Source organism: Pelecanus crispus, chromosome 17 (genome assembly GCF_030463565.1).
Source record: "Pelecanus crispus isolate bPelCri1 chromosome 17, bPelCri1.pri, whole genome shotgun sequence".
NCBI lineage: Eukaryota > Metazoa > Chordata > Aves > Pelecaniformes > Pelecanidae > Pelecanus > Pelecanus crispus.
In genome coordinates this window covers 891,094-910,500 of record NC_134659.1, presented here as the reverse complement: position 1 = coordinate 910,500, position 19,407 = coordinate 891,094, and the positions used below count along the sequence as shown (strand labels likewise).

The 19,407-nt window shown below is 64.6% G+C and overlaps 2 protein-coding genes across 3 annotated transcripts; one reads left to right on the top strand and one right to left on the bottom strand.

Moving 5' to 3' along the window:
* The first annotated feature begins 2,445 nt into the window (after positions 1 to 2,445).
* Positions 2,446 to 9,725, top strand: MOV10 (Mov10 RNA helicase). Its single transcript, XM_075722259.1, has 22 exons — positions 2,446 to 2,579; positions 3,851 to 3,947; positions 4,069 to 4,202; positions 4,295 to 4,533; positions 4,613 to 4,853; positions 5,095 to 5,217; positions 5,315 to 5,468; positions 5,549 to 5,703; positions 5,845 to 6,021; positions 6,098 to 6,245; positions 6,337 to 6,498; positions 6,593 to 6,696; positions 6,915 to 7,012; positions 7,104 to 7,223; positions 7,309 to 7,411; positions 7,636 to 7,759; positions 7,840 to 8,031; positions 8,173 to 8,247; positions 8,355 to 8,480; positions 8,669 to 8,757; positions 8,922 to 9,043; positions 9,289 to 9,725. The coding sequence occupies exons 1-21, from the start codon at positions 2,446 to 2,448 to the stop codon at positions 9,034 to 9,036; spliced, it is 2,910 nt and encodes a 969-aa protein (XP_075578374.1). The 3' UTR covers positions 9,037 to 9,043; positions 9,289 to 9,725.
* A 1,106-nt stretch (positions 9,726 to 10,831) lies between these two features.
* RHOC (ras homolog family member C) lies at positions 10,832 to 18,051 on the bottom strand. Of its 2 annotated transcripts, none has more exons than XM_075722581.1 (5): positions 17,778 to 18,051; positions 12,011 to 12,168; positions 11,624 to 11,744; positions 11,176 to 11,306; positions 10,832 to 11,005 (listed from the first exon to the last, which is right to left on the bottom strand). In XM_075722581.1, exons 1-5 carry the CDS (start codon positions 17,797 to 17,799, stop codon positions 10,832 to 10,834), a joined length of 606 nt encoding a protein of 201 aa, XP_075578696.1. In that variant the 5' UTR covers positions 17,800 to 18,051. The 2 variants fall into 2 exon arrangements, with proteins under 2 accessions (XP_075578696.1, XP_075578697.1); XM_075722582.1 differs by having other exon boundaries at positions 17,977 to 18,051.
* Positions 18,052 to 19,407: the final 1,356 nt, after the last annotated feature.

Below are 19,407 nucleotides of genomic sequence, written 5' to 3'. Positions count from 1 at the left end.
GATTAGAAGAAAAACAGTCACACAGCTCTAATGAAGCACCTCACCCCAGGGACAACAGTGGACGAGGTTATTCCGCTCATCATCCGTGTCTCACTGCAACTCCTACCTCCCCTCTTCTGCTCAGCTGGCGAAGCTCTAACTGCTGGCTGCGTCTGGGCTGGGCGCGCTGGGCAAGGCAGGATGTCTTCTGGGGGACCTGCACACCGCTGTGCAAAGAGCTGCTCAAGGACGGTGCTGCTGCCAGCCAGTGTTTGCAGAAAGGGTTTCCTCCCTGCCCACAGCGCCTAGAGATGAAAGGTTTTGTGGACCAGCACCTAAGGTGCTGTGGTCTGTGGCCATGGTCCCATCCAGACAAGCACTGCAGCAATTCCAAGAATGCGAAGCTGAAGTGGGGCCCGAGATAAGCCTGTGCACACAACAGAGCTTTTATCTGCCTCAAGGCTAGTCTTTTCCCGCTCCGCATTCGTTACACTGCGAGTAGTTCACAGCCACTTGTTCCAGCCTTAAGACCGTTTCTATCTCTTTGTCCTTCTCCAAATCTTTAGCTAATCGTCCTTTAGGCCAACTCATTCCCGCCTGCCTCCTGGCCCTTCTTCTCCGCCAGCCCTCTCCGCAGCAGGCTCAGCTATCCCAGTCCTAGCCCCTTCCCAGCTCCTATTGCTTCCCTGGAGAAGCAGCACTCGGCATGACACCCCAGCAGCGGTGACACCTGCCCAGCGGCATTCTGATCCTTGCAGCCACCGGCTCTTCTCTGCTGGCGACCACAGGCTTCAGCGGAGACCGGGGCCAGCTCCGGAGCAACGCGCGGCCCGGGCTGGCTCTTGCTGAAGCGTTACAAAAGTCGAGGCCCAGCCGCAGGTGAGCCACAGCGAGCGGGGGCTGCGGCTGGAGCCGGGGAAGGCAGAGCCAGCCCAGGGCTGCAGGATGGCTCCTGCCCACCCAAAGAGCCGCTGGGCTGCCCAGCTGCCCCCACGGACACAGCCTGCCCAGCTGTTTGCAAGATTGGAGCTTAAAGCTCCGGGATTCCACCTACAATACGCAACAGAAAGACTTACACGCAACTTCTCCAAAGACAACACCCCCATTTTTTCCCGGTGGGAGGGGCCCTACACCATATCAGCCACTTCCAGACGGCACAGGTCCTCAGCAGAGCTTGGGGCAGAGGCAAAGCCACCCGAGCTAAGGTGGGAAAACAGCAGACTTACCCCAACATCCCTGGGCCACAGGGAAGGCAAAAGCAGCACCCAGGCAGCACCGTGAGCCGTCCCAGGGTCTTGCGCCATTTTACAGAAGCAGCTCAGGGATCTCCATCCTGGCCGGGCAGGCTGGAGGGTGAGAGCACAGGAAACCAGAGGCAGAGACAAGCGTAGAAGCCAGCTCCCACTGCCGCCGCCCTGCTTACAGCGCAGCCCCGCGAGGCCCGGGAGCTGCTGCCCCGTGGCTGGCTGCGGCGATGCAGAGGCCCGGGAGCTGCTGCTCCATGGCTGCGGCGATGCAGAGGCCCGGGAGCTGCTGCCCCATGGCTGCGGCGATGCAGAGGCCCGGGAGCTGCTGCCCCATGGCTGCGGCGATGCAGAGGCCCGGGAGCTGCTGCCCCATGGCTGCGGCGATGCAGAGGCCCGGGAGCTGCTGCCCCATGGCTGCAGCGATGCAGAGGCCCGGGAACTGCTGCCCCGTGGCTGGCTGCGGCGATGCAGAGGCCCGGGAGCTGCTGCCCCATGGCTGCGGCGATGCAGAGGCCCGGGAGCGGCTGCCCCATGGCTGGCTGCGATGCAGAGGCCCGGGAGCTGCTGCCCCATGGCTGCGGCGATGCAGAGGCCCGGGAGCTGCTGCCCCATGGCTGCGGCGATGCAGAGGCCCGGGAGCTGCTGCCCCATGGCTGCGGCGATGCAGAGGCCCTGGAGAAGCTGCCCCATGGCTGGCTGCGATGCAGCCCACCTGGGCACCGCTCCTGCCCTGCCAGGGTGAGCCCGCAGCCCCTGCCCGCCCTCCCGGGGGTGACAGCCCAGCCTCCGCCACCCAACACCTCGGCTCCCCCCGTCCTGCAGCCGCAGCCCGGGTCGGCCATGTGCCCCTCGCTTCTGGGGTGGCCCTGCGGGGGGGGGGAGCCCCTCAGGGCGCCGGGGCCCCCCGCCCCAGCCCCTCCGCACGCAGCCAGGGCGATCCCACCACCGAGTGGGTCCCGCGGCCGGGACCCTCCGTGGGACGCGGGACCCCGGGGCAGGCTCCCCCCGAACGGGGCGCGGGGCGGGGCTGCGGGGCCACAGGCGCCGGGCAGGAGCCTCCCCCCGGCCCCCCCAGCCCCGGGCGGGCGGGTCCGCAGGGTGCACCGGCCCCTTTCGCTTTCGTTTCTCTCCGCGGGGCCAGCCCCGGCCCGGCCCAGCCCAGCCCAGCCCTGCCCAGCCCGGCACGGCTCGGCTCGGCTCGGCTCGGCTCGGTTCAGCCATGCCGCGGTTCAGCGTGGCGGAGGCCAGGCGGTGGGGCGATCAGTTCGTGCAGTTCCTGCGGGACACGGGCCGGGAGCAGGAGAGCCGGCGGGACTCGCTGCGGGGCATCTACAACCAGGAGTTTCGGGGCAGGTGAGAGCCCGCGGCCGGACCCGGCCAGCATCGCCCGGGACGGACCCCCGGGCAGCGTCCCCCGCCCCCCGGGCAGCATCGCCCGGGACGGACCCCCGGGCAGCATCGCCCGGGCCGGACCCCCGGGCAGCGTCCCCCGCCCCCCCGGGCAGCATCGCCCGGGACGGACCCCTGGGCAGCATCCCCCGCCCCCCCGGGCAGCATCCACCGCCCCCCCGGGCAGCATCCCCCGCCCCCCCGGGCAGCATCGCCCACTCCCCCGGCCAGAATCGCCCGCCCCCCCCGGGCAGCATCGTTGGGCTTCACGTGGGGTGCCAAGCCAGCTCTGGCCAGGAGCTGGGTGCGAGGGTAGCACTGGGGAGCTGGTGGGGGCTGCAGGGGCTCTCCTTCATCCCCTCCCGGGGTGGGATGGAGGAGCACATGCGTTCCGAGCAGTGAGGACCACCTGGACCAGTCAAACTCAACCACAGGGGCTCCGCTCTCTCCAGGCGTGGAGAAAACGGAGCAGCATTGCTGGGGCAGCCTGTGTCCCACTGGGCTGCGGACGCAGCGAGAGGCAGAGCTGCCTCTCTGGACACCAGCCCCCCATGCCCCTAAGCCCCTCCATCTCACCGTGGCCCTGCTGGGGTGTTCCCCGGCTGCAGGGACCCCCCCAGCAGCCGCCTGGGCACAGCCTCGGACACCCACTGCCCACCATGCTTCCTGCCTCACCCCAATGACACCGGTCACACTGGCCCCTGCACAGTGTCACCACCGTTAATTATTGACAAAGCTGGAGTTCAGCCCACTGCAGGCTGTGGGATGTTCCCCGGGGTGCGGGAGGAGGTGCCTGGGGAAGCATTGCTGCCCGGAGCGCTGTGGCCGTGCCTTGGAGGAGCCCTCATCTGCGCCAGCTCGGCCCGTGAAGGATCTGGGCACAGGGACACATCCCTGCCCCGCTGCTGCCTGTGTGCTGACAGGGACTGGGACTGCACGGCCAGACAGCGATGCCGTGGCACAGCTGGAACGGCCATGGCACAGCTGTAACAGCCATGACACAACATGGAGTTGCTGGAGCATCCTGCAGGGATGTAAGATTTGCATGGGCCAGTGAAAAGCCTTGGTCCTTCCCCCGTCCCAGTGCAGAGGGGAGTCACCAGAGTGCCCCTCACCCCAGTCTCGGTGCCCCGCTTCACCCTCCCTTCCCGCTCGCCTCCTCTCAGCTGCTTGTGCCCCTGGCAGCCCAGCTGTGCTCCATCCCACGCAGAAACCTCTCTCCCTTGTCTGTGCAGGACTGATACAAAAATGCCCAACTTCTCCTGCATCTTGTACGCACTGAAGGTGACCCACCAGGCGCAGGTGCACGGGGAGTCAGTGAGCTTCAAGAAGGTGAGGGAGGCCCCGGGCTGGGGCAGCGCAGCGGCTCCCACGCCCGCCCGGGCTGGTTCTGTGGGAGCCCCCAGCCGTGGCAGGACCCTGGGGCCACACTGATGCTGGCTGCTCCTTGCAGAAGAAGCAGCGCATGGTGGTGGCAGACCAGTACCGGAGACCCAGAACGAATGCAGCGGCATCGGAGTCCGCATCTGCCTCAGGGCAGCAGCCCAGCTCTGGTTCGCAAGCGCCCCAGAGCCGTGCCAAGAAGTGGTACGACCGGCAGCGCCCTGCCCACGCCTGCCCCAGCACGGCCCCGGGGACCCCGGCCCTGGCTGGGAAAGCCTGACCCTTCCTTCCCGCAGGGCTGAGTTCATCCGTGGGAAGCACGGGGTGGAGATCGTCTCGGAGCACGACCAGGGCAATGGGCACATCCGCTTCTCAGTGGCGCCCGGCAAGCCACGGACGGTCACCATCCTGGTGCAGAACCACGGGGTGGAGGCCGTGACACTGCGGCGGTGCCAGCCGCGCAGGCGGTCGCGGGAGCTCTCCTTCACAGACGAGCAAGGGGCGACGCAGGGCCAGCCCCTGCTGCTGCACCCAGGTAGGGCCCCGTCCCCTGCCCCGTCCCCTGCCTCGCCAGAGGAGACGCAGGACCCAGCTCTTGCCTCTTTGCCTCGCAGGTGGCACGTACCCCATCCAGGTGAGGTGCCTGACCACCTGCAATGGGTACTTCCACTCCGTGGTGGTCTTCGAGTTCACAAAGGAGCCGGACGAGCCCTTCAGCATCGGGTGCTCTGTCGCTGCCGTCGCCGAGAGCCAGATGGCCAAGGACCTGGGGCCCTCGGCACCTTACCAGCCCTACCAGGCCAGCCTCCAGCGCCCTGTCACCGTCATCACCGAGGACGGCATCCCCCCTGACAGGTATGTGGTGGGATCACCTGCTGCCATCCCGCACAGAGGGCCCCGGCCTGTTCTCCAGCTGGGACAAGGCTCAGCTCCTTGGGACCCGGCTGTCTGGCACCCCGGGACAGTGCTTCATCCCCGTGTGATGGCTGGTGATGGTGGGGCTGGGGACCCCCTGCTTGCTGGGGCCACGGGTGGTTGCAGCCCAGGGGGAGCCCAGCCCTGCAGCCCCTGCAGCACCACTGTCCCCTCTGCCCAGCTCCCTGAAAAATGAACTGGAGAGGGAAATCCCTCTGGGCACATACCAGTACCCGAAGAGACTCAAGGACACGATCCTGCTCGGATCCAATGCCAGTGCCAGCTCCAACTGGGATGCCATGCGGTGAGTGCCAAGGGTGGGTGCCCATCCCTGCACCTCCCACCCGCTGCCCCTTGGCCGAGGTGTCCCCCGGGCACGGTGACATCCCTGCTGCCTGCAGGTCGCTGCTGGAGGCCCCCCTGGAGCCTGGGAACTACCACCAGAAGTTCCAGCTGCTGCTGCACCTGGAGGAGATCCAGATGGAGGTGGATATCCGGCGCTACGACATGCAGGACGTGCCCATGGTGCAGGACAGGGCGCTGCTGGTCCTCGATGTGCGTAGGGGGAGCAGGGGGTGCGGGAGGGGTACCGAGGCTCCCGGGGTGCCGGGCATCATGCCGGACGTTTGGCACAGGTGCCCGGCGTGGCGGAGAACCGCCCATCCGTGCTGAAGGGGGACCACCTCTTCGCCCACCTGAGCAGCGAGCGGGACCACTCCCCGCTTGTCCAGTACAAGGGCTACGTGCACGGCGTGGAGCTGGAGAAGGTCAGGCTGGGCTTCTCCTCCAAGTGAGTGGTGTCCGGCCACAGCCGGGCTGGCAGGGCCCCGGCAGCCCCGCTCGGACGCACCGAAGGCCGGGCGCGGGCTGGGAAGGGCCAGGGGGGCATGGGGGAGCATCCCCATGCCCTGCTCACACCGCTCCTTCACAGGCTGCAGAATAAGTTTGTGAACAACCTGAGGTTCGACGTGACCTTCACCTTCAGCCGGCTGCCGCTGCAGGTCCAGCACCGGGCTGCAGCCCTGGCCATGCAGCGCGGCTTGTCCAGCCTCCTCTTCCCCTCCGCCTCCTGCCACAAGTCCCTCTTCACAGGTGCCTTCCAGCCCCGGTGAGTCCCGGTGCCTGCAGGGTGGGGGGGACGGGCGAGGACGGGGACCCGGCGTGCTCAGCCTCTGCTCCCGCAGGTGGTTTGACCGCAAGCTGCAGGCGAACGAGGAACAGTGCAGAGCTGTGACGCACATCGTGACGGGGATGTCCAGGCCGGCCCCATACCTCATTTTCGGCCCCCCCGGGACCGGCAAGACGGTCACCATGGTGGAGGCCATCAAGCAGGTGAGTGGCCAGTGCCCAGGTCCAGCCCCGGGCATCGCTGCCCGCCCCGGCCCGCGGCGCTCAGTGTCGTCACCCCCCTCCTCCCACCTAGGTATGGATGTGCTTCAAGGACGCCCGGATCTTGGCCTGCGCCCCTTCCAACAGTGCCGCAGACCTGCTGTGCCAGCGCCTCATCAAGGACATCACCCCCCGGTACATCTACAGGCTCATGGCCAGCTCCAGGAGCTACCAGGAGGTGCCCGCTGATATCAGGGTAGGTCCCTGCCCCTCCATCCCGGCACCCCACAGCACGTCTGGGCTGGTGGCCCCCGGGGAGAGCAGGATCCCACCGAACGCCTGTGTTTCAGCCCTGCTGCAACTGGGACGACAAGCAGAGCTGCTACGTGTACCCAAGCAAGGAGCACCTGGGGTGCTACCGGATCCTCATCACCACGCTGGTGACAGCGGGAAGGTCGGAGGACCTGGGCTTATCCCCACCACCCACAGCGGGCGGACCCAGGGGCTGCCCTGCAAGCAGGCTGTGAGGGCAGCCCCAGTGGGTGCAGTGGGGGGTGTGGAGGAGGGTGGGCAGCAGGGGGGACCCCTCTGCAGGAGGATGAGGGTGAGGGGAGGAAGGATGGCCAGCCAGGGCAGGGATGCCACGGTGGCCTCACTCCACCTCTCCCCCAGGCTGGTGTCAGCCAACTTCCCCCCAGGGTTTTTCTCCCACGTCTTCATCGACGAGTGCGGCCAGGCAGTAGAGCCGGAGAGCGTGGTCGCCATCGCAGGTGAGTGGTGCCCGGCTGCCATCTTGGGGACCAGCGTCTCTGCATGGCCCGGGGACCCCCCCGTCCCCTGCTGAGCTCTCCCTCTGCCCAGGGCTCCTGACTGCCATGGACCAGAAGACCAACCCCAACGGGGGGCAGCTGGTGCTGGCAGGAGACCCCCAGCAGCTGGGCCCTGTCCTGAGGTCACCGCTGGCCATCGAGCATGGCTTGGGTGAGCGGGGAGAGGGGTGGGAGGGCTACCGGCGCCTGGGGGCCGAGTGGCCTTGCGGGGAGCCACAGGGTCTCGCTGGGCACAGGCACCTCGCTGCTGGAGAGGCTGATGCTGCACAACCCCCTGTACAAGAAGTCGAGCGGAGGATACGACGCACAGTTCGTCACCAAACTGCTCTGGAACTACAGGTGGGGACGAGGCCAGCATGGGGACGGGTGCAGGCAGGGACGGGGTGCATGCACCGGCTTGGTGCAGGATCTGTGCGTGCACCCTGGGCTCTGGCTCCCCAGCGCTCGTAGTGCCCTGGCTGGTGCGGGAGATGGGATTGCACCCGCTGTCCCGGATGCACGGTGCCCGGGATGGTGCTGGGGCCGTGTAGCATCCATGCTGGACACTGTCCTGCCTCTGCCAGGTCCCACGAGGCTATCCTCAGGATCCCCAACGAGCTCTTCTACGACAGCGAGCTGAAGGCCTGCGAGAGCGACGAGCTCGATGTCCGGAGTCTGTATTGTGCCTGGGATGAGCTTCCCAAAAAAGTGAGGGGGGCAGAAGGGAGGGGGCCTGGGGGGAGCCCGGAGCCACAGGTGGAGCAGAGCCCAACGCTCTCCACCCCCAGGGCTTCCCCATCATCTTCCACGGGGTTTGTGGGGAAGACCGGAGAGAGGCCAAGAGCCCCTCGTTCTTCAACACGGCTGAGATCGAGGTGCTGGTCCACTACCTCAAGAAGCTGCTGCAGAGCCGGGGCAAGGGGAGCTGCCCCAGCGTCTCGCCCAAGGAGATCGGCATCATCTCTCCCTACAGGAAGCAGGTGAGGGGCACGGCTCCGCAGGCAGGGGACAGGCAGAGACCTCCCCAGGGGACGGGGACACTGGGACGGACAGGCAGCCCCGGGGCTGGCATGTGAGGACCACTCCGAGGTGGCTGGACCGTGCTGTGTGCCTCTCCCCAGGTGGAGAAGATCCGGAAAGCCATCACCTCCCTGGACCCCGTCCTGCGGGCGCTGCCGGACATCAGCCTGCTGAAGGTACAGTCCTGGGTGCGGGGGAGAGAGGAGCCCACCCCACCACGGGCAGAGGGACCAGCCCCAGCCCGGGGGTGCTCCCGGCCCCTCACCTGCTGTCCCCATCCCAGGTGGGCTCCGTGGAGGAGTTCCAGGGCCAGGAGCGGCGTGTCATCCTCATCTCCACCGTGCGCAGCTGCAGTGAGTACCTCCAGCTCGATGAGACCTTCAAGCTGGGCTTCCTCAAGAACCCCAAGGTACCGTGCTGCCCTGAGCAGGGCCCCCTCCCTCGGCACCCCCCGCTCCCCTCCGGTGCCCTGCAGGCAGGCAGAGCTGCTCCGGGTGCTTGATGCCGCACCGGAGCTGCCTGCACCCAGCTGGGGCTGGGGAGGGGGCCAAGAGGTGCTGCTGCAGGGTAAAGCCCCTGCTCTTGCTCCCGTTTCAGAGGTTCAACGTGGCCATCACCCGGGCCAAGGCTCTGCTGATCGTGGTGGGTAACCCGGCCGTGCTCAGCAAGGACCACCACTGGCAGAGGTGAGCCGTGCCCTCCGCCGACTGCTCGCGAGCGCCTGCCTGCCCGTGCTACGGAGGCAGCGAGGCCAGTGCAGGCAGCGAGGCCAGTGCAGGCAGTGAGGCCAGTGCAGGCAGCGAGGCCAGTGCCACCTTCTGCCCACATGCCCCTCGCTCTGCACCCACAGGTTCCTCAGGTACTGCAGGGAGGAGGGGGGCTACACGGGCTACCCCTACGAGGACGAGAGCCCGGCAGACGATGGCCTTGCCGCCGACCTCCAGGCGCTGCACCTCAGCAATTAGCAACCAGGTGAGCAGGGCTGGGGGCTGCCGGCAGAGCCCTGGCAGCAGTGGGGTGAGGAGCGGCACAGCCGCACCGGCGCCCTGGGGCAGCAGCGTGGCTGGGCCGAGCCAGGGTGAGGGTCCATGCGTGCGAGGGGTGCTGGGAGGCTGCTCCCACAGCAATTGTGATGGGGCTCAGGATGGGCTCTCGCTTAGGGGCTGCCTGCCCCCTCCCGAGTCAGGGGCCAGCTCTGCCATGGGGTTTCTCTACAGGAAACCCTCCTGGGAAAGGGAGAGAAGCCCCGTGGAGCTCCAGCACCCCTCAGCCTGCCCCTGGCCTGCAGCAGCCGCCTGCTCTCCCCCGCTTCGGTCCTGCGGTGCCCAGCGCACCGTGCATCCCTGCGGAGACAGGGCTGAGCCCGCTGGGCAGTGGGGTCCTGCCAGCCTTCGCTACCAGCCAAGAGCCCTGGCACGGACCACGGGGCAGCCTGGGGCAGCCACCTCCCCTCGCAGAGCGGGGCTGTGCTGGTGCTGGACTGGGACCGCTCTCCATTTTAAACAATTTTTGACACGGCTGTGGAAAGCCAATTCTCTGCAACTGGTCTCACCGTTCAATGAATGGCTTAAGCGAGAGTCTGGCCCCTGAAGAGCATCACTGGGTGCGCAGGGGAGCTCAGTGCTGCCGCAGCAGGTGACTGGGGTGCAGGCAGCGACCCAGCCGGGCGCAGGGTGGCTGGGGTCCTGGGCCGGGCAGCTGCCTGGCCCGAGAGCTGGCACGGTTGCGCAGACACACTTCTCTTTGTTTCCCTACAATAAACGTTTAGAAAAAAACCCCAGTGTATTGGTGTCAAGTCCTGGGCCCTGCCACCACAGCTGGGGCTGCTGGCGCAGGGACAGGCTTGCTGCAGCCCTGCCCCAACCTGCTCCAGGACGGTGACGGGGAAGGGACGGCTCCAGCGGTGACCACAGTGCCCATTGCACAGGGACTGGGCATGGCTGGAGAGCTCCCTCCCGGCCCTTCCCACCTAAGCTGCTCTGGGGTCTTGCCCAAGCATGGGGTGACGAGCCCTGCTCCTGCACCAGCGGCTGAAGCAAGAGGGGCTGGGGGGGCTGAGCAACGCCCCCAACCCTGCAGGGCATGGACCCGGCCCACAGGCAGCCACCCGGACAGCACAGGGGCACAAAGGACAGCCAGAAGGATGCCACGCAAGCAGAGTCACAATTACCGAAATACCAGTTTGCATTTATTCTCCCAATTACGCAGTTCAGTTTACTGGTGCTAAGTCCATGACCGATGCAGACTGGAGGAAGGCGTTACTGGCAGAGCTGGGCAGAGGCGCTGCCCCAGCGCGGGTCCCGGGAGCAGAGCGCTTCTGGCAGCGGCCGAGCACCCTGGGGAGGCGGTGGGGCCCGGCTCCGCACGCAGAGAAAGCTGCCCTGGGCAAGTCTGTATAAAACGCTGGTGTGCGGCACCCCCCCACTTCTGCAGCACCTGCCCAAAGCTGGAGAGGGAGAGCGAACACTGCGGCAATCCCCACGGGAGAGGCAAAACCAGGGAGATCGGTACAAAACGGGGCGACACGGAGAGCTACGCAAATGCCCGGCCCACAGAGAGCAGCGGGGACTGAAGGCACTGGCCCCTCACGGCCCCGGGGTCACGCAGGGACGCCGCACGGGCTTGGGTGGCAGCTCTCGTGCGGAGGGTTCGGGGCAGGTACTGGCACCACGAGGGCCGCTCCGGCCGTCTGCCAGCGCTCCCTCCCCGCGGGGCAGCGGGTGCCAGCGCAGGCAGCTGCCTGCTGGCCCACCGGGCTGCTCACAGCAGCGGGCAGCCTCTGCGCTTCTTGTTCTTCCGGACCTGCAGGCCTGCGCGGGTGGCCATCTCGAAGACCTCCCGCACGCCCTCCTTCGTCTTGGCCGAGCACTCGAGGTAGCCGAAGGCGTTGATCCTGTTGGCCATGTCCCTCCCCTCCTCTGGCTTCACCGGCTCCTAGAAAGCATTAAAAGGGGGTTCAGGAGCATTGTCGGAAAACAGCAGCAAAAGCACGGTGACTGCCCTTGGGGCATCCAGCCCTTAGCGCCGGGATCAGGCACGGCAAAGGGGAGCCCCAGCGAGGCGGCACGGGGAGAGGCGGGTCGCTGGCCCAGGGCTGCTCCCACCTGCTTCATCTTCGCCAGCTCCCGCCGCGTGTGCTCGTCGTTCCGCAGGTCCTTCTTGTTCCCCACCAGGATGATGGGCACGTTGGGGCAGAAATGCTTCACCTCTGGCGTCCACTTCTCGGGGATGTTCTCTGCAACAAGCACGGGTGGACCCCCCTGAGCCGAGGGACCGCTCCCCCCCGGCCTCCGCGCGCAGCTGTGGGAACCGGCACCAGGCTTTTCCCATGGGAAGGGGGGAGCTTGCCCCATGGCACCTTCCTCTCCCACCACCTCCACCAAGCCAGCCAGTTCCCAGCACTTTCCTGGAGCACAGCAAAGCCAGGAGATGGAGGGGAGGGACGGGCATTCCCCAGAGCGGCAGCACGGGGGCTTCCTGGGCTCCGGGGGGTTTAGCAGCAGCACCCAGTCCTGCGGGAGCCCCAGGTCCCCCTCGCTCCCTGGTCCCTACCGAGGCTATCCGGGCTGTCGATAGAAAAGCACATGAGGATAACGTCCGTGTCCGGGTACGAGAGGGGCCGCAGCCTGTCATAGTCCTCCTGTCCCGCCGTGTCCCACAGGGCCAGCTCCACCTGGGAGGGGAGAGGGACGTGGCTCAGCAGCTCGCAGACGGCTCGCCAGGCCAGGAGCAAGCAGGTTTATCTTCCTGATATAGCTACGGTCTTCCTCAAACTGGGGCAGGTTCAGGGTGACCCAGAAAGGCGGGAGCTGTGGGGCACCCCGAGCGCTGCGGGTGCATCCGAGATGCGCAGACCCACCCGCACGGCAGCGCCGGGCAGCGCGGGACCACAGGAGCGAGGGGACGGGAACAGCTCCGGCACCCCGCGACGGTCCTTACCTGCTTCCCGTCTACCTCTATGTCGGCGATGTAGTTCTCGAACACAGTTGGCACGTAGACCTCGGGGAACTGGTCCTTGCTGAACACGATCAGCAGACACGTCTTTCCACAGGCACCGTCTCCCACGATCACCAGCTTCTTTCTGATGGCCGCCATCGCTGCGGGGACAAGAGCGGGTGAGCGGGACAGAGCAGCCGCGGGCAGCCCACGCTCCCAGCCCCTCCTGGCCCCCCGTGCCCCGAAGTCCCTCACACGGCTGCCCGGGAGGGCAGCGGACACGGGCACCTGGACACAACCCAGCGCGAGCAGCCGGTGCCTGCCAGGACAGAGGCTCTCCCGGCCTCGCGCCGGGCACACCTCCAGCTCCCGCACGCAGCCCGCACGGGCACGGGCTCACGGGCACCGCAAGAACCAGCCCCAGTGGAACCAGTGACAGCCACCACCGCAGCCGCAGCCGGGAGAACCGTCGCACCGATGCCCCGGCACGCGCCGGCGGCTGCACGCAGGGGTCGTGTGCAAGAGGATGAACCGCTCTGCCCTACGCACCGCGCCAGGGAGCAGGGCTCCCACCCCGGCCACCCAACCCCTCCTGCACTTGGCTTTCTCGCTGTGCCACCATCCCAGGCAGAGGGGATTTCTAACAACCGCAGAGTCGCTCGCGCACACAATGGTTTTATTTTAGGTTATAAATTCTTCAGGGCAGAACCTGTACTCCGGCTTTCACCCAGACACGCTCACCAGCTCCCAAATAATCCGATCAGCAGCTGGAACACACCAAGCCGAGCTCTCAGAGGTCCGGGCGAGCATGACATGCGTGTCTGGCACCCGGCGCCGGGCTGGCCCCGTCCCAGCCCGTTTGACAAAGGAGCCTTTGCCATGCAACCGCCAAGAGCCAGCGCTGGCACTGGCGGCAGGAGAAGCTGCCAGCCGTCACTCAGCAAACAGAGCCGAAATCCTGCAGTAAAGCAGGCTGCTTTCTGCCCCAAGAAAAAAGGATGCAGCCCTGCAAGTAAAACTATGCCTTTGCATCCTTGAGTTTCAAAAGGAGATTACAGCCGAGCCTGGGAATCGCCCGGGACGATGCCATAAAATGCCTGCTGTGGCGTCTGAAGGAGGCATGAGAAAATCAGCCGTGGTGGGATCACATCCCTCCCTGACCTCAGGCCCAAAATCTCTTTCCCATCCCCAGCTTCCCAGATGCTTCAGTCCAAAAAGCCTGACCCACTCCACACCCACCGCAGCACACGGCCAGCTCTCTGTCCCTGCAGAAATCCCAGGCAAGATGCACGCTCACGCAGGGGCTTAATCCCTGGAAAGGCGCATGGCTCTGCGGGCTGGGGAATTACAAGCGACCAGAAAACTGCTCGTGAAGGCAGGGACGCTCCACGTCCTCCAGCCAGCCCTGCCCCTCTCCAAACTGCAGAGCCCAAAGGGTCCCACCACCACGAGCTGAGCACGGAGGGGAAACCCCCGGCACGGCTCCCGTCCCCTCTCCTTGTGCCACCCTGCTCCCGCCTGTCCCAGCTGGGCCAGGGACACCCGCAGCCCCACGCACAGGAGCTCATCCCGAGGGACACGATGTTTGTATTATGGAGCCAGATAAAAGGGCTGGAGGCGCCTGCTGTCTCCTGCCCACTTGAGGAGGGAAAGCTCTCGAGGACAGCGTATCCCTGGGCCCACAAGAAACGCAGCACCCCTGCTGCAAACCCTCCTTCTCGTCTGACCAAAGGCTCATCCTCTCTCCAGCCATCGTCTCCACACACGGGCAAAAAAGTCTATTTACTTAGACAGAAAGTTCCTTTGGCCACAGCAAAATGTGACTTGCTGCTTTACGACTCCGTATCTCAAAGACAAACGGAGGAAGAAAGGTGGTGTGGGACGCGCCGCTATCTAATCCACAGAACACGGAAGGAGACACATCTGCAGCACAAGGAACAGCGGATGCCTGGGGAGACAAACACCCACTCCCAGACAGACATCAAGACCTGCCCGTGCCCGGTCTGCCGGACTTTGCACATAAACCAAAAACAACCAGAGTGGCGGAACACGGTGCTGCAGCCAGCCCCGCACGGCTGCCGGCTCCCCTGCCTGCATGCCGTCCCGGCGAGGGGGGCGGCAGCTGCCTGGACTCTCGCTGCAGAGGCAGCCGGGCTGGGACGGGCGGGAGGAACCGGAGATGCTCCAAACCAAGAAGAGTCCCCACACCCAGAGCTCCTTCCCACAGCCTCCAGCGTCCACCCTGCCCTGGGACGGCTCCGGGCCCTGGCAGCTCCCGAGCCTGGCGTGATGCTGAGCAGTGATTCAGCGGGCAGAAGCACTGTCCCCACCCAAAATCTCAGCACAACTCATTCCATTACTCACGAGAGTGGCTCAGAAATAGCCCATTACTAATCCGGAGCGGGCATGCAAAGGCAAGCGGGGCGAGGAGGCTGTGAGCACCACACTCCTCAGCAGCCGGCGGGGCTGCCCCTGTCTGCGCCCTCACCCCGTGAGCCGACACGACACCAACGCCCGATGCCGGTGGCACTCTGCTCCAGGAGAGATTAGCCCCTCTGCCACGATGCTCTGCACTCAGCAGGATGAGGCCAGTCCCTGGGACAGGGCTGCCCGATGCAAAGGACCTTGCATTGTTCCCAGATCGTGAGCAGGTAAAAGAGAGTGGCAAACGTGGAGGCAATTTGAGGAGGATAGCTCTACTACACCTGCCAGCAGGCCAAATGATTGAAAGGACACAGTCACCCACATCAGACGTGGAAATTCAGATTTTAAACTCTGCTGAGCATTAACCACCCCAAGTTACAGCAAAGGGTGCCCAGCCACGTTGGCAATCTAACCCAGCCCATACAGCAACCGCGCTTTTCAGGCGTGAGCAGCAGCTTGGGTGCCTCACTGGAGATGCCTCCTGCTCATTCACAGAGATCACGAAAGGGAGCAGCAACTTTGTGCCGGCACCACCCGCAGAGCAGCGCTGCCAAACTCTGCAGGGCTCCTGCGCCCGGCCCTGCACCCGCTGCTGCGGCAGGCTGGGGCGACACCGGGACAGCCGCGGGTTTAGTCTGGGCCACCGCTGCCGGCAGCGCCTGCGCTGCCGGCACCAGCCTAATCCTGAGCAGGCAGCTCCTTCAGCACGCCAAGAAATTGCAAAATGGAACCAAATTGCTCTGCTCTACTTTCCAAGCAGCTATGCTAAAGCCATCACCATAAAACCAGCCAGGGCTCCAGGACAGCCCTTGCGTTATTGGCCTCTCCCAGCTTCGTGCCTCAAAATGTGAAGTTCCTGCTGAGCAGGAAACAGGGAATTCCTCTGGCAGCAGGATGCGTCCGTCATCCAGCGCCTGCTACGGGATCTCAGGAAATGGCAGAGAAAGACGTTAACGCTTTGAAGAAGGAATTGCACTAGGGACAGAAATCTTTCAACAAACCTCCTTGGCGAGGCTCAAGCTCCCGGAGCCAACAGAGGGGTTTTGTTCTAAAGCAGAAATTCCCCAGCGCTGCTGCTGACAGCCCCACCCCGGCCGGACCTGTCACACCACCTATCAGCAAAACCAGCTGAATTTCTGTTCTGCCCACAGCCCTGGCCGGAGGCACAACCCTGAAGCCTGGGCAGGGCTGGGCTGGCGGGGACAGAGCCGTGCTGGGAGCAGCCCTGTCACGGGGACACCCCCAGCGCTGCCCGCACGGCAGGGCCAGCTCTCCCCCACCCCCAGGCCCTGCAGATGTCCCACTCGGAACAAACCCTCCTCATCCCGAATGAGCAGAGCGGAGCAAGGAAGAGGGTCAAGCCTCCGGCAGCGCTCGCGCAGCCCCTAGCATTGCCCCGGTGATCTTCTTGGCCAGAGACGGGAGAACAGACCCGGGGCTCGTGTTCCTGCCTTGCAGAGCTGCCACCAAGCGCTGCAGGTTGCCTGTCGGATGATCAGAAAACATTTCTCTGCCCTGGCAGCTCTCTGGTCGCTCCCCTGGGACGGGAGGCTCAGGGAACAGCCAGCCCGCTGCCTGCAGCCCCGGCACCCCACAGCCCCGGCACCCGCCCGGAGCTCCCGGCACCGCACAACCACAGAAGGGAAACCACCTCTTTGAACAGACCGAGATCTTCCTGGCATTGCTGTGTCTTCAGCTCTGCTAAACTTTTTAGTGGTTTAACGAACAAAAGCATCCAAGTGCTCGGTTGGACTGTTTCGATTTAACTCTTGTTGGGGAAGGAGCTGGGCTAACACAACACAGAGCGGGCTCAAGGCTAGAACCGCCACGAGGCGTGTAATTGGATTTCAAAAACCCCAAAACACACGCCTCCAGCTCAGGCTGTGCAACCTGTAATACAGACAAGACCTAAGGGAGCCCGCAGCATCCAGAGAGCACAAAGCACCAGCAGGGAACACAGAAAACGTTTTCTAACCAGTGCAGCCAAGGACAACGTGTCTCCGCTTCTAAACATGGCCGTGTGTGTGCACAGGGCTGCTGCCGCCGCCCGAGCACGCCAGGCGAGGGCATCTCGGGACAGGGCCCCGGAGAGGCACCACCGGGCAAACAAGAGCTGCTTTGGGCAGCCCCAACCACCGCCGGCACTGCCAGAGCCCGCGGGGCCGGGGGCACGGGGGTGCCTCCCTCCAGAGCCCCCCAGGAGCAGCTCTGCTCCCGCCACACCAACAGGTCACGGCTCCCAGCAGCACAAGCAGGGAGCCCCCCAAAAGTCCGTGTCACGGCAGCAGCTGCCCCCAAATTAAAGTAATTGGAAGGGGACTGAAGGTGCTTGGGGACAGAATGGCAGAGGTACAGGGGTCATCTGCACGCATGACCAGCGGAAAGCCCCGCAGTAGTGTTTCACAACAGAAACGGTTTTAGCTGGTAGGACTTGCTGGTGCAATGAAAAATAAAGTAAACTTCCAAATTAAAATCTGACAGGTATGCCCATGGAGGGGAATTTAATTTGCTGAGACATCTAAATCATGGCCAAGGTAGCACAGGACAAGCGTCCTGGCCAGTGTCTCGGGTATCAGAGGGACTCATACCGAAGCACAAAAAAATTCCAAAAAGGGCTCAAAAAGAAGAGCAACGCCAAAGGGAAATGCAACAGCCAGGGCAGAACTCAGGCTCCGAGCTCCCGGGCGGATCGCAGCTTCGAGATGATCAAAGTGGTGCTGGTTTTGGCACAGCAGCATCTGCAATTGCAGGCTCACGTAGCCCCTGGGCAGGCCGAGCTGCGCGTTTCTGCGTAGCACAGAGATCAGCCTCCAGCCCTCGCTCGCGCCAGCAACCACTGCTGACACCCCGAGCATGACCCACGCCCACCAGCAACGCCAGCTCCCGCTGCCCAGAGCCTCCCCGTCCCGCCTGCCGCCGCTGCCAAAACTCCCGGCACTGAGCACGGAGGCAAGAGTCCGTATTTACCCCGGGAAAGCTGCCTGAAGCTCTCTCTTAAGACCTAGACCTGCCACATCCAAATGATGAGCTATCATCCAAAAAGGAGCTCAAACTCAGCGCTTAAGTTTTAGATCTCATAAATTTTTTTCTAAAGTTGTGAGCTATTCTTTAGGCATGAGCAGACAGCCTGGCTTCACAGCACGCTCCAGTGCAGCAGCAAAGGGCAACTGCCCAGACCCAGACCCGGAGCAGAGCGGCCAGGCTGGCTTGTTTTCGTTGCTAAATCCCACAAAAACATCCACAAGCAAAACAGAGAAAGGGACTTGGAACAGAAGAATTTGAAAGCCTAAACAAAGCTTGAACCACAAGTGCTTGTGCTTTGTGGGAAAGCGCTGCCTGCCCTTACCTCCTTTTCCAAAGGACATCATGCCATGATCTTATTTTACCTCCCGCAGCAGTGACAGCCTTCCCGGACTCGCGGCGGTACAAGTGTCTTGCTGAAAGCTTCAAATAACATGCCACAATCTCAGCAGATGCCTGTACTTGTGCAATGCCTGACTGCCGCTGCCCCAGGGCCAATCAATATTTGCTAATACATTCCTTACTTTTCATGTCAATACGCCTCTCCAGTGTAAACAGCAAGTTAGGAGGTGAGCCTGGTTAAATGCTCCCGATAACCTGTTGGAAGACAGTGACTTGGCTTATTTTCCACTTAAAAAACCATTTCCCTAGAGAAGCTGTAGCTGTCAGGAACATGGATTTAATTCAAGGTCTGTAAAATCCTACGCAGCCTTTAGCTGTACTACTTGTAGCTGAGGAGCTGAACATAAACTGAACCGTTCGGACACCAAAGAGCACTTGGAAAAACAAAAATAAAAGTGCAACCGGTCTCAGTGAAATATAGATGGCCCCAGCCGCCACCTCCCCGCCTCCCGTTCCCCAACGTGAACACTTTGCTGGGGATGCGGCCGCTCCAGCCCGGGTGGCTCAGCCGGGTCCCCGCTCCCAGCCCACGCCCCGCGAAGCATCCCGGGGATCGTGCCGCCGCTTCCACGGGGGTGCCGAGAGGCTGAGGCTGGATTTAGGGGGGTTGGCGGCCGCTGGGAAGACTTGGCTGCCAGATTGTTAGTGCTGGCCGCGCAGTCATGGTTTTGGAATGCTCCCTTGCTCCTAAGACATTACACAATTATCTCTCCTCCCCTGCAAGCCCCCCTAATATAAATGTTTAAAAATGAGCTCAGCAGTAAGCAAAGGGAACTTTTTTCCTTTTTCTGAAGAAACCGCAGAGCAACTGCTCTGCGAGCAAGGCCACACGTAAGGACGCTGCTGGAGCGGGGGGATGCGAGGAGGGATGGCGGGATGGGGCGGCAGCCCCCGGACCCTCACCCCAGCCCGGCCCGGGCCAGTCAGCGGCTGGGGGGCAGCGGGGAGCCCCCCAGACTGCACCCGCGGGTCGGGACCCACAGCCCAGGGCCGCTCTTGGGGGCAACCCGCGGTGGCCGAACTGCCCCTGCCCCATCCCCACGCCCAGGGACCCCCACCCTGTCCCGGGTGCACCCAACCCGTCCCGCTGCACCCCACCCCTGCATCGGCCCCCCGTGCCCAGCTCCCCTGGACCCCCACACCCCACCAGTAACCCCCACCCCACCAGTAACCCCAGACCCCACCAGTAACCCCAGACCCCAGCGCTGACCCCGCACCTTACCAGTAACCCCCCACCCCAGTAACCCCGCACCCCAGTTCCCCCAGACGCCAGCTCTGACCCCACCCCCCCAGTAACCCCGCTCCCCCCCAGTAACCCCGCACCCCAGCTGCGCCGCCCCCAGCCCCGCGCCCCCCCCCCCCCCGCCAGCACCGGCCCCGCGGCCCCCGGTCCCCGCCGCGCGGCTCCCCCACGCCCCGCACCTCTCTCCGCCGCCGCCCCGCTCCCGGCCCCGCTCCCGGCCCCGGCTCCGCAGCGCGGTTCGGGCGGCACCGCCCCGTCCGGGACCGCCCGCCGGGGGCGGGGCGCGAGCGAGCCGAGCCCGGCCGAGCCG

Coding starts and splice junctions, on each gene's coding strand:
- MOV10 (XM_075722259.1), top strand. CDS start 2,446: ATGCCGCGGTTCAGCGTGGCGGAGGCCAGGCGGTGGGGCGATCAGTTC. Junction 3,948..4,068: donor AGTCAGTGAGCTTCAAGAAG/GTGAGGGAGGCC, acceptor TGCTCCTTGCAG/AAGAAGCAGCGCATGGTGGT. Junction 5,704..5,844: donor AGGCTGGGCTTCTCCTCCAA/GTGAGTGGTGTC, acceptor GCTCCTTCACAG/GCTGCAGAATAAGTTTGTGA.
- RHOC (XM_075722581.1), bottom strand. CDS start 17,799: ATGATGTCCTTTGGAAAAGGAG. Junction 12,169..17,777: donor GATGTCCTTTGGAAAAGGAG/GTAAGGGCAGGC, acceptor TTGTCCCCGCAG/CGATGGCGGCCATCAGAAAG. Junction 11,307..11,623: donor CGACAGCCCGGATAGCCTCG/GTAGGGACCAGG, acceptor TGCTTGTTGCAG/AGAACATCCCCGAGAAGTGG.